This window comes from Amphimedon queenslandica, unplaced genomic scaffold (genome assembly GCF_000090795.2).
Source record: "Amphimedon queenslandica unplaced genomic scaffold, v1.1 AMPQUscaffold_13395, whole genome shotgun sequence".
NCBI lineage: Eukaryota > Metazoa > Porifera > Demospongiae > Haplosclerida > Niphatidae > Amphimedon > Amphimedon queenslandica.
Window position 1 is genome coordinate 61,707 of NW_003546369.1, and position 14,157 is coordinate 75,863.

At 35.9% G+C, this 14,157-nt stretch overlaps 2 protein-coding genes across 2 annotated transcripts; both read left to right on the forward strand.

The window, feature by feature from the left end:
- Positions 1-35: 35 nt before the first annotated feature.
- Positions 36-11,210, forward strand: LOC100640117 (LETM1 and EF-hand domain-containing protein 1, mitochondrial-like). The gene is made up of 14 exons (XM_019996882.1): positions 36-144; positions 700-949; positions 1,457-1,675; positions 1,980-2,123; positions 2,979-3,119; positions 3,352-3,467; positions 3,782-3,869; positions 4,196-4,315; positions 5,273-5,404; positions 5,819-5,974; positions 6,466-6,666; positions 9,375-9,565; positions 10,514-10,658; positions 10,983-11,210. Exons 1-14 carry the CDS (start codon positions 68-70, stop codon positions 11,100-11,102), a joined length of 2,100 nt encoding a protein of 699 aa, XP_019852441.1. The 5' UTR covers positions 36-67; the 3' UTR covers positions 11,103-11,210.
- Positions 11,211-11,219: 9 nt separating this feature from the next.
- On the forward strand, positions 11,220-14,137 carry LOC109582229 (uncharacterized). Its single transcript, XM_019996883.1, has 5 exons — positions 11,220-11,376; positions 11,763-12,068; positions 13,089-13,187; positions 13,281-13,436; positions 13,769-14,137. Exons 1-5 carry the CDS (start codon positions 11,310-11,312, stop codon positions 14,113-14,115), a joined length of 975 nt encoding a protein of 324 aa, XP_019852442.1. The 5' UTR covers positions 11,220-11,309; the 3' UTR covers positions 14,116-14,137.
- Positions 14,138-14,157: the final 20 nt, after the last annotated feature.

The window sequence follows — 14,157 nt, forward strand, 5'->3', positions numbered from 1 at the left end:
AATGAGTAGGCGTGGTTTTAGGTTTATTTAATTGTTTAGGGCGTGGCTGAGAATACTGGACGTCAAAATGGCTCGACTCCAGCTACGAGTTTTAAAGATTTGTAGCGGCCCAGCGTCTATAAGGCTATCATCAATAATCAGATAGTAAGGCCTAAGTTCTAATAGTATATTTTAAGCAAAATAATTCCAGCTCTAGTACAATAGTTTTTGTAAAAATAATAATTATACATTATAATACTCTGATTAATTAACCACCTACTATGTTATTGCATTACCAATCATTATGTTGCCTCAGACATTGTTAGGAATGTGTTGTTGGAATCTCAACGTTTTACCCTCTTTACTTGTCCAACGTCTAGAGGTGGCTCATATTCTATTTAATGCACATCTAGTGCACCTCTTAGCATGTGCAGGGACACTTACATTGCTCTGAAATCACGTCCCTCCCATTTTATTGCATTTTATGCATAAATTGCTTTGTAAAAGTTGTTTCGAAACTTTGAGCTGATTCCGATCAAAATTGATTTTTAATGAATTTTTAAGTTGTTCAAAAATTGGGCCAAAGACCCTATACTGGACCAAATTTTGTCAAAAATGAGAAGAGAGATTCTTCATTTTTATATAAATTACAGGTCATAGAATACTTTGTTGTTGCATTCATTTGTTAATTTTTTGTTTTTTTTCTTCTACCTACTGTAGTAATGGTGTATATATAAGTAGATGTTACATAAGTGGATCTTTATTTCACTCGTCAAGAGAAACTGTACAGAAACTCCTTCCATCAAGAACCCATCAGTCTATATTTAATGCTCCTCACTCGTCTCTGAGAATGTTTTTTCCACATGTATCCAGCACTTCCTGTATTCACACCTCTTCATCATTCAGCGAAGAAGAGAAATCAGTACTTGAGAAGGCAGTGACTTCACTTAAGGAACGGAAGCAGCAAAAGGTTTGAACTTGTAAAATTTAATTGTGTTGAGAAAGCTCCTATGAATATTTGCAATAATGGGCAGCTATCCAATTCTTTCTCACAAATATCATAATGATAGTAATTTTTAGTGCATTGTGTAGTAGTAGTAGTCTAGTAGTGCATCCATTTAATTTTATTTTGATTTCTTTCTATTCCTTTTTTATACCTGCATGTACATGTACATGTATACAGTAGCTACATGTACCAGCCTGCCGCCATAAAAATTCCTTAAATATTCTCTCTCTCTCTCCCTTCTATCCCCTCCTCTTATTATACACATGTACATGTACTTTTTAAAAATCCCTCCTCTCTCTTCTCTCTCTCCCTCCCTCCCTCCCTCTCTCTTTCTCCCTCCCTCTCTCCCTCCCTCCCTCTCTCTCCCTCTCTCTCTCCCTCTCTCTCTCCCTCTCTCCCTCTCTCTCTCCCTCTCTCCCTCTCTCTCTCCCTCTCTCTCTCCCTCTCTCTCTCCCTCTCTCCCTCTTTTAGGCAATAGAGACTCTCATTGATCCTCATTCCTCTTCTTCAGTCTCTCCATCAGCAGCAAAGGTCAGTCAATCCAAGCCTCCGCTATTGACAAGAATTAAGAACGAGATCATTCATTATTATCATGGGTTCCGTTTGCTTGGTCTTGAGATCAGCATCGCTTCTCGTCTGCTCCGGAAGACTCTTCGTGGTCAATCACTGTCACGCCGTGAACTGAAACAGGTAATGGAAATTAATGTCCAGCACATGTAATCAAATGTATACCATATAGTGCTTTAATTTCAAGGAGCAAAACTTTCACTGTTTTTACGGTTTAGCATGCAACCATGAATTAAATATTCACTAAATATTCAATTGCCATTAAAGGTGTGGCACTAAAATTGTGAATCTGCAAAAGTTATTTCCACGAAAAATTGATTTTTATCAATTTGTGAAATTTTAACTCCGCAAAATGAAAGTGCTATACCGTATGTAAGTGCATGTACATGTAGATGTTTTAGTGTTATTTTTATTTTTGCTTTTTTAGTTTAGAAGGACCGCCGGTGATGTGTTCCGGATTGTTCCATTCTCTGTCTTTATTATCATTCCTTTTATGGAGTTCCTGTTACCTGTCTATCTGTGGCTGTTCCCTAAAGCACTCCCATCAACCTTTCAGAGCAAATCAGCCAAAGTGAGAGACACCTTAACCTTATTCTGTTTCAAGCAACTTTTCAATAAATTGACCTTTCATTGGCCTCACTCTTAATTTAGTTTAGTTACACGTAGTATAGTTTCTATCTTTTCAATTATGATGTGTTATGTACCTAAACATTTCATATCGTAAAGATAATGATAGCCATGTTAGGGAGATCCCACATGTATGTAGTACATGTAACTAAAATTTGATTTTTTTTATCGGGGAATTATTTAATATTCTATATTGTGTAAGGGCATTGTTAATACACATGTACATGTATGTGTACATGTACATGTAGTTATTTGGTCAAGTGTATCTGAAAATCCCCATGCTAACCATTGGCTTATATCTACATGTACCATGTATGATAGCAGTAGTAGCACTGCTGTGTTTGTGTTTCACTCATGGCTTAATTCCAACAGGATTTTGGCATAGTGCAGTGGAATTGTCAAGTTGCTCAAAAAATTTCACAAAAAATTACTAGGAGATAATTTTTTATTTTTATAATTTTTTCTGATGCATATGCTTGTCCTAATGTCTTGTATAAATTTTGTCCGATCAAATTTGAATTTTTTTTGGAATTTTTAAAGTTTGTCAAAAATTGGGCCAAAGTCCCTGTACTATAGTACAGCAAATTTTTCCAAAAGTGACTAGGAGAGAATTCTTTTTGAATTTTTTTATGAATATTTTTGAAGTTGCTTCCAATGCTATGTACTGTATTGTAGTGCTTGTCAGCTCATGAAGCTCATGCTGTTTAGCTCACTTAGCATGCTTTGTGGGAAAACCCTGGTTTCACTTAAAATAAAAATAACATTATTGTTATTAATTAAAAAAATTTTTTATTATTAGGAAGAGAGAAAGAAGAAGGAGTTACGTGTGAAACTACAAATGGCTAAATTCCTCCAGGACACTGTTGAGGATATGTCAGTCTCCAGTAAGAATCCAAAGAAAGCAGAAGCAGTTAAGAATTTTGTGGAATTTTTCAAAAAGGTAATCAAATTTTCATTTATGTTTTATTAATTGACTTTAAAAAAGAAAAATTAATTTATAAAGTACAAAAATATTTATTAAAATAATGGGAATAAGAAACTATAGTACTCATTTTTGTAAAGTGAAATGAATAAATATTTAAAGCTTTAAAAGTTGCTTTGTACAATAACACACCTGAATGTATTTTGCATCTTGAAAGCTTTAATTGTTATTTATTTTACTTATTAATTAGATAAGGACCACTGGTATGCAAGCAACCACAGAAGAGATAATAACTTTTTCTAAACTTTTTGAAAACGAGCTAACACTTGATAACCTTAGTCACAAACAACTCCAGGCCCTCTGTCGGTAAGAAAACAATGAAGGATTGATCTGTTCATCATGTATAATAGGAATAGCTTTAGAATTTGGTACAAGCACCCATTAGTGTTACATCATGTAATTATACTTTGCTTATAGACAGGTTTTAGTAATGCTTACATGTGTGTTAAAATAACATACATACAATAACAGTGGTATTTTGCATTTGTACATGTACTGTACCAACTACACATGTATATACATGTATCTTCATGTGTGTATTATTTGTATTTATGTATGTGCGACTTGTATACATACATGTACATGTTATATATTCATGTATTCGTGTATTATACATGTAGTCTTGTCCTCCTTCCCACCATTGGATCAAGTGCATTCCTCAGGTTTCAACTGAGAGTTAAGATGAAGAGGCTAGAAGCTGATGATAAGGTAACTGTGCCCCAATACAATAAAGATACATTACACATAACCTGATACCCTCCTGATATATGAGTAGTGGAGAGAAGGAGGATGAGAGGGGGAGGGAGGGTGGATATTTAAGCAGTTGTCTTATACAAACACTCACACAAAGATCCACTAACTGTGGCCTTGTGTATGGGTGGGTCCCTTTATCTCCACTGATATGAGTAACAACCAGTACATTATACTATGGACACAAAGCTAATAAAGCATTGATGTGTGTACATAATTCAAGGTGTGCCTGTGTATATGTGTATGTTCATTGATCTGTTGGTAGTGTGTTGTTTCTTCATTAGATGATACAGTCTGAAGGTGTTGAGTCACTGAGTGTGGCTGAGCTTCAAGCTGCTTCACAGGCTCGGGGTATGAGAGCCTTGGGAATGCCTCAACAAAGACTGGTATCACAATTACAACAAGTGAGACTTTAGAGGGAAAGGATTAATTAGTTATTAGTACTGTACATCATCAGCCATTGGTCTACTTATCCAGCCCATTGCACATTTCCATGTAATTCATAATAGCTTTTTTGATTATTGCATGGTCGTTAACATATTAATGCACACACACCATACCTTTCACATTAAACCACCCATCCAGTCATTAAACTTCCCATTACAAAGTCCCCCATCTACTACATGTACTGTATATGTATGTGTACATCTACATTTACATGCACATGTACATGTATGTGCATGTACGTGTACATCTACTACATCTACTGTGCATGTACGTGTACATCTACATTTACATGCACATGTACATGTACATGTAGTCATGTACATGTACATGTATACCGCTTATGTACATGTACAGTCCATTGTTTCTGTTAGTGTATTGGTACTACTGTGTACTGGAGGTACAATTAACAAGTATTATGTCAAAGGGACTGTAATCATATAATATCAATGCTGTAATTGATATGATGGATCAAGTAGCTCTGTTTTACCATCTGCAGTGCCTATGTATGTACATGTATATGTATCCAGGCTATTTGTGTATATGGGGATTGGTGTCTGGCTATAGTACATACTGTGGTGGAGTTGTGTACATACATGTACTTATATAGTGGCTTTAATCAGGTTAGCCCAGTACTATCTAGTGACTAATTAGGGGAAGTCTACTCATTTAGTATGTCTACAATATGCTTTTATGAATAACTTCTTACCGAGCGAGTGAGTGTAAAAGAGTTCTAGCAAGCATCTTCATTTTGATATATACACATACATGTACAACTGTATAATGGACCATGAGAGAGAAGAGTGGATGATTTTACATGTTCTCTCTCTCTCTCTCTCTCTCTCTCTCTCTCTCTCTCTCTCTCTCTCTCTCTCTCTCTCTCTCTCTCTCTCCCTCCCTCTCTCTCTCATTTATAGTGGCTTGATCTTCATTTGAATAAGAAGATTTCTATTTCTTTTTTGTTGCTCTCTCGTGCTCTTTATTTACCACAAGATGTACCTACGCCAGAGGTTTTGAAAGCAACTCTCTCTAACTTACCCGAGAATATTGTAAGGAGAGAGAAAAGGAGGAATTTGCATATTATTTTTAAAATGGCCGTAACTTGATAATTTTTAGCTGAAATCAGCTCAAACTTTCTACATAGCATTAGAGCATTAATGTGTATCAGAAAGTGTGATAAAAATTAGGGGTGGTTTTGGAGCCTTTTTTGGAAAAAAAAACATGGGCTATAGCTTTAGGTGTTTTTAAAAAATTGGCCCCATTTTCAAAATGGTCATAACTTGAAAATTTCTTATCAGAATCAACTCAAACATTTTACACAGCATGAGGCCATTAATATATATTAGGAAATGTAATAAAAATCAGGGATGAGTTTGTAGCCATTTTAAAGAAAAGACCATGTGGAGAGAGAATAGAATTGGATCAAGTGATGTACAAACCTTATTGATATTGGTATACTGTAGGTTGATGAAGCTGAGGTTATGGTTGCCTCAACATCTGGAGAGACAATTGACAACAAGCGAAGAGTTGATGTCATTAAACAGCAAGAGCAAATGATAAGAGAAGAAGAGAGAGAGAAAATGGAAAGGGAGAGGGTCAAGCTAGAGGAAGAAATAAAGGTAAGCTTATTGAACTGGTATTGTATGTACATGTACATGAATCTTGCGTGTTCCGGTAGTATAGTTGTTTTTGCATGTTGTAAGCATGTACACTTACACCGTGTACATGTACATACAGATGTACATATTAGGGAGTCATTTATAAGGTGTGTGTGCAATCGTGTGCATGTAAATGACATCATTTTCTGTCCCTGTATAGTTATGATACTGTATAAACTATAATATTATAGTATCTATTATGGTATTATATAACTAGTATACTCATACTTGCATAATCACTTATTGCCTAACCATGCAACTGTAGAGTGTACCTTCTTGTCATAAAATGTCCCAATCTTATTATCAATATTGAGTTATGACACTAAAACAACACACGTACATGTATACATGTAATAGTACTGATGTAAAATGTGCATGTTTATTCCAGTTAGCGATGTGCCAATATTCTACATTTACTGTACATGTGGTTACAGTTTTTTGTTCTTTTCCAGAGAGAGGCAGTGTTCCAGGATCCTTTGGTCTTTCCTGATATGAAGGAGGAGCCGTTCATATCAGTACAGGCTCAGGCCAATAAGAGCTTCACAGCTGAAGAGATACGGGAGATGAATGAAGCTGTGGTCTGTCTCAAGGGACTAGAGGAAGAGAAGGAGACACTGAGAGAGATAAAGGAAGACAGAGAAGAGTATTGTGAGGTTAGTGTGATTCTGTCTAGCTAATATACTCTTTCAATCACTTTTATTGCCTCTAGCAAGAATCATTCCTCTCCTACATGTATCTCTTGCTCTGTTTTAATTCTACTCTTCCCTTTTCTTTTCTTTCTCCCCTTTTTTATTTGCTCTAATTACTCTATAGCACCAATTGTCCTATTACATTGTTTAGCAGTCTTCTTTCTCTCTCATTCTCTCTCATTCATTCACGAAGCGACAATTGTGACTAATCAGTAAAATAAAACTGCTCAATATAGCCTGTTAAATCCTCTCCAGTAATCAGTCCATGTACCCACTTAGAAGCTTTTAAAAATGCTTTAAAAATTACACCCACTGTGTGTGTGTAAACGTGTGTGTGTGTGTGTGTGATGCTTTTATGCTGTAGGACATTCTAAATTAACAGAATTTGCTAGCTGTATTAGGAATGCCATTAGGTGGGTGGTAGTCTTGCTTGGTGACTAGACATGTTTTTTTAGTACTCTTGAATGTTGACTAATCATGGCAGTAGTCACTGCCCGTATATATTTCACTTGGAATCTCTCATGCATAATGATTTATTGAATTTCGTGTCTACATGATTTCCTGTCTCTGATCATTGTAATTGTGACCTGTTTATAAGCTACAGTATGTATATACATTTAATTATACATTTAGATAATGTGTGCGTGCGTGTGCGTGTGTTGGAATTTGTGTCCCTGTTTATATATGATGTACTACTCTGTGTGTGTGTGTGTGTGTGTGTGTGTGTGTGTGTGTGTGTGTGTGTGTGTGTGTGTGTGTGTGTGAGGTATGACTCTGTTTGTGTGTGTCTTAGTGCATGTCCTAGCATGTGATAAGTCGTCTATGCATATATGTACACATGTACTCTACATGTACATGTATGCTAGAAGACATTGCATGTGTGCTTATTATTAAGGAAGTTGTGAATGAAAAGTATGAGAATACTTCCTAATGATTTGCTTTTGATAGTAAGGATACTTTATGTGGTTAATGAACATGTACATATACTATTATTACAGTGTGTGTGGTTGTTTATAGTATTAAGTGTATGCTGCCCTGTGGTGGATTGGTGGTGATGCCCCCTGTAGCTATTCACAGAGCAACATGACAACATAACTCCTAACAACTAATTAGGATTGTTTCTTGAATGATGTTGGGCTGGGATGGCCTGTGTAGTACACATGTACACAGACCACAGTATATAATGGAGCCACTAGTCTAGGGGATTAGGGATTATGATTCACCTGATCAGGACTGGTGATCTCACCTTTGATCATATTTCCCTTGAGTAATGATTGAGTAGCAATGGGCCCTCTCCATTCCTTGTGTGTGTGTGTTTGTGTGTTTTTTACTTTTCATGTAATTGTGAATTTTATAATGAGTACATAGTGAGAACATTCTTTCCCAGCTCTCTCTATTATTATATATAATCCGATACATGTACGTGTACATTATGCTAGTGTTTCGTTATTCATTGATGCCACCTTTACCATGAGAGAGTCCTGGAATGGTGTGATATCATGTATCACCTGTGAATATCATCATAGCTTTAGTGTCTAATATCTCTCCTCCCTGGGAGACTATCAGTCTGGTAGTGAGATGAGTGAGTTTGTGGTCAAATATGCAATACATCTAATATTGTACATGTACATGTACATGTATTTATGCATATACTATTACATGTACATGTACATGTACATAACTGCAGTTCTGTATCTCATACTGTGTGACACTTTGGTTGCTCATTTCAGGTAACATTTTTATTATTAGTTATATTTATGATTCATAATCTTGATTCGCCGATAAAAATACCTTTCCTAGTCTCCCAGAGTTTTTAAGAGGATAATCATTATCACTCCTCATGAATATTCATGACAGCTTTGTATGTGGCATCTAATAGTCATGTATTTTTCTCATTCATAGCTCCTTTGATGTATTGTGTCCTTCAACCTAACATTGTGTGTCTGTATATTATGTTAAATATATTTCTTGTGTGGTAGCAGCTGCTCAAACATGATTATCTTTTTGAGGGCAAAGTGTCAAACTACATCATAATGTCTATGTATGCATGTAAATGTACGTGTCATCTACATGTATTATTTATTTATGTATACTATACCTGGAAATTCTCGTTGAGATGCAAAACATGATTTTGCAAAAAAAAACTAAAAAATTGATTTATGATTTCATCTAATGTAAGGTGGAGGCGTGGGATACTAATTCATAAAAATAGATTTTAATCTTGTTATTTATCGGTGAGGTTTGTAAACTTACCACATATGGTATGTGATACTGCTCTTGTTTAGTAGCTTTACAATCAGCTATAGTGTGTGGTGAGGTGTATGGTCCATGTATATTACTGACTCTGTGGTGTGTTTTGTAATCTCAATATTAGCTAATGCTTTTAACTTTGATGATCAAGTGTTTTGGCATACCATAGTTCATTGATATTAATGAGCTGCATCCTATTGTCTGTGCATACGAATGTATTAACTGTATGAGTGTCACTTTATATGTATTTACATGTATATAAGTTTACCTGTGTGTATGCAAGTGTGGTGTTTGTTTGAGAGAAAGAATCTATTAAAGTGATTGTGAAGCTGTAACTCGATCTGTTTGCATGTACATGTACAGTCCTTTCTCTTTGATCTCTCTCCCTTGTCTCCTGTTCACATCCTCACTCTTATTCATAGGATATCGCTGATCTTGCCCAAGAGTGTAAAGAAGGGGAGGAGCAGTTGGCAGAGTCAGTTGCCTCCCGTAGACTTGGTCGTAAAGTTGAGTCAATGCTCGGAACCATTGATCAGAGACTGGAAGTACTGGAGAAGGATTATGTAACTAGTACCAGTGAGGAGACACAGGGAGAGAACATAAGCATTAACATGTATGTACTACATGTACATGTATATACGCATATGTGTATGTGTATGTACTGTAACATGTACATGTATGTGTATGTGAATTTGTATGTGTATGTGTACCTTGTCCTTAAGGTGGATTTACAATATCACGCTAGTCCTGACGTTACATTGACACAGGAGTTGAATGTGGTTCAACTCTAGTGTAAAGCATGCGTGGAAAGATCGAATCGCCCACACTTTTGATTAAAAATTGACGTTACGTTGGCCTAGCGTAATATTGTAAATCTGCTTTTAAGGGCATAGTAAGTGTAGACTAAATTTTGATTAGAATTTTACTTATTTTAGCAGCATTAGATGTATTTTAATTTTGACTGGGCATGCAATTGAGTGATTATTACTTGGGAAAGTTAGGATGGAGGTAGTCATAATTAGCATTTAGCTCTCAAACTGAAAGAGTTTGAATTGGCATCAGTTACATACTAAGATATCAGAGTACAATAACAACAATGAACTGTTATTGTAAGGGAAGATGATTTAACGGTAAACATCAGGTTAACATGCAATGATGTATTTTTTAATATTATCAATCACAAGCAATGTAATATTAGTGTAGTATCAGGAACATGATGCTTGTAATAACAATACAAATGTACATACTATGATGCTTCCATCCTACATTTCCTGTATGTTATTACAAAAGTAACAAACACACATTGTATGTGCCTTTATGTAGGATTAATGGTGTCAGGTAAGTGAATGCATTTTAGCATACTAATTTCTTTAGTTGAATTCTTCTAATTTTATTGCAATTAAATGATGGCATTGTGACCATATCTTAGCTTCTAGTTGTACTCATAAATGAGCCCCATTATAACCTTGTTGTCTCTCACCTCACTCTCTCTCTCTCTCTCCCTCTCTCTCTCTCACTCTCTCTCCCTCTCTCTCTCTCTCTCTCCCTCTCCTACATTTAGTGGTGATAACAGTATTACTGTGGAGCAGCTGGATAAGGCATTGCTGGCACTAAGAGGCACTAGCCTTAAGGCAAAGCAGAGGTCATTGTTCTCTGTACTGGACGAAGATCACGATGGGAATATCAAACTTGATGAAATAGCAGAAGTGAGTAATAAAGTATAGTACTATTAGCCAATGACTGTGTATTGCCGATGGTTTCATTTGGCAGTGCGTTGGGCTATCGTAAAGAGTTAGTGTACATGTACATGTACACGTTGAAGTTGACACAAATTAAGAGTGTGATGAGGAAGTGTATGGTTTTTGCTAGTTAGCATGTGAAGTTTTTTCTTTCACTACATACCGTCAGATCATTTTAAAAAAGAGAACTGACGAAACAATTGTTGATTATAATGAGATATATATTGAAGTGTTATTATTATGTCTTCATGCTTATTGTGATAGTTACACTCTGCTTTATTTGTCCTAAAGGTTATTGAGGCTCTTGCTAATGAAGACACGGATATAAGTCAGGAACACATATCAGAGATAAAGCAGCTAATAAAACTAGAATCAAAAGAAAATAATAATAATAATACTTATGTAAAATAACACCAGTCTAATTAATATTCATTGATGTATTATAATTTTTAGATGAATAATATAGCAGATTATTATTAATGATTAATTATTATTCGGCTATTAAAACTTCGTCACGCATCCTTCCGCCTTCAGTTCACTTTTTTTCAGTTGTCGGGCTTTGTATAACCAATTTCAGTGTAATTTGTAACAGAAGAGTCCAAGTCTGTCTTCATAGAGATGGCCACAATGAAAACACTCTGGGTATCACTCGCTCTTTTATCTGTCCTTCTGGTGGCTGTTCAAGGTAAAGTTGGGCTGCGGGTAAAGACTCCTCAGTTCCCGGGGGAGTTTTTGCGCACAGCGTTTTATATTTTGGCTGAACAGTGGGCCATTGATATAGTGTGCTTTTTTGTTGCGAGGAGCGTACGAGTCTAGCTATAGAGAGAACTGGAGTACTGATATTTCAGAATAGTAGTGTGAAGTTTGGTTTGTATCATTATCGCTATTTAGCAGGCTCAGCCCCAAATACCCCTAAATAACAAGATTCTGGGTGTTAAATTCTCTTAGATTTGGACATAATTTGTGCCTTTCTGAACTCTAATATCTAATTATTTTATTTCTCTTTTTTTGTCTTGCCTTCCCTCCCTCCCCATCCTTAATGGCCCCTCCTCTGCTTTCTCTCCATTGCAGGCCAACGTGATTGCACGCCCGCTGATTTTACCATTCTGCATCCTGAATCTCCAATTTATTCCGTTCTGGAACAGAATGTTAGCTTGAGGGCTTTTATACCTGATACCACAATTATCCTCTACAAAGGCTTGGAAACTACTACTCCAAATCGAATAAACTGTGCAGTTTCCAAGTGCAGTCTTGATACAAATTCTGGAGAATTAACATTTCATAATTTCCAGCCATCGAATGCTAGTAACTATACGATGCTATTCACTAAGGGTGTCGATCCTACTTGTGTATACAGATTTGCTCTTGTGAAAGCTGGTAAGTTTATGCTAAGTCTCTGTTGTCAATCAATTATTGTTATTATTATTATTATTGTATGGTAGGGCAACTAGAATTTATATTGTAATGTACTATTTTGTTAACATTTTTCATTTTCCCATGGATTCCTTTTGCTCATTTGGTCCACAGAATAGTGCAATACATGTCACTAGTGACAATTTGTTGTCATGTTCCTTTATGTTCTTCTCTTTCTATAAAAGATTAGTCTCTCCCATATGTCTCATACTAACCAATGAGCCACTAGGCTCATTCCTTTGATGTGTTTTTATATTGTAACTTGTGAGTCACGCCAGGAATTCACTTCTGTAGTCTAGGTTGTGGTTTGTTCAAAGGTAGAGGAGAGGGGGCAGATGTTCCTCTCACTCAGCACATGACTCCATAATATTTACTACAAGATTGCCATTATGATATTCTTAAAAGAGAGAGAGGGGGAGATAGAGAGAGAGGGGGAGGGGGAGATAGAGAGAGAGAGAGGGGGAGATAGAGAGAGAGAGAGGGAGAGGCAGGGAGAGAGAGAGGGGGGGGAGAGAGAGGGGATTGATACTGTGTATATGGGATGGTGATAAAAGTGTCTGTAAGTAGATATGGATGGAGAGGGAGGGATTACATGTACATGTGGCTTATGTTGTAACTTTAAAACAGTTTTGGTGTTTATTTGTTTATTTTGGAGTCATGTCACAGTCTTGAGCCTAGCAGTGGTTAGCACAAGTTTACATTAAGTCATGTACTTTATATTGCTAGTTTCAATCCACTTTTATTATTATTAGTCCATGTAGTGTTCACACGTGTTATTTTGACTACCTTTATCTTTTGAGATTTGCATCCATGGTGACCCTAACAACAAAACAGTGACCTTTCTCAGAAACATCACACCTCACCAATTATTATTTGTTTGTTTATTTATGTGTATTTATTTAACAAATTAACATATATTTGTAATTTTTTTTATTTAACAAATTAACAAATATTTGTCATTATTTTTGTTTGTACCTTTGATAGTTGCACCGTCTTTAAGTGAGACACAACTAAATTATACAATTGATAAAGATTCTGGTGAATTGTCACTCCAGCCCATGGTGAGCCCTGGGATACCTCCTGGTAAGTTACACATAATATACTTTTCATTTTATTTCCTCTTATTTCTACACGCACACATGTATATATTTACTTATCCTCTTCTTCCTCCTTTAGCTGAAGTCCATTGGTATCTGAATGATCAGAATATTTCAGTCGGTAATACATTCACATTTGATTCTCCTCCTGTGGCATCAGATCGCGGCATATATACTGCTAATATATCTAACCTTGCTGGCTCCGCTAGTCTCTCTTACACTATAACAGTTAGATGTAAGTTATTGTCACTTTACGTAATGCACTGACATGAAAGACATGTAATTACCCATAGTAATTAATTAAGATCAAGTATATGTGTGTGTGTGTTTGTAATGTAGCAATTGGATGTAGTCGCTTATGCAACTTGAATGTCTTCCCTTAATTGCTATACTCTCCTCCTAACAGTACTTACCACTAATGAGTACTCATGAACAAATTATTACCATTTTTCTACAGTCTATATAATATCATGCATACATGTACATGCAGCTATTATGTTGTCACAGATGTCCACTATGCTATCATTATACATTTATCTCATTCACACACACACACACATTCTACAGTTGATCCTATTATAACATTGGAAATTACTGAAACTACAGCCACGGACTATATAATTCATTGTAGAGCTATAGCCTATCCTCAAATAGAAACTATAGAGCTATTTGAAATAAGACCTGATGGTACTCTTCTTAATCTACATCTAGAAGCTGGCGCTACTTCTACTACAAGTAATCAACTTTCTTCTAATCTTGACTATGAAGGAACTGCTACATTTGCTGGCACTGAAAATTGCCCCAAGAACTACAGATGTAGAGTGTCCACTTCTTATTCGAACGGAATTAATAATACTGGGACGTGCTTGACTAGTAAGTATACTTGTACGCATGCATATTTATTAAAGTTCTAGTTCTTCACATGCTGTGTGTAATCGACCCTTTCTTCTTTTTAT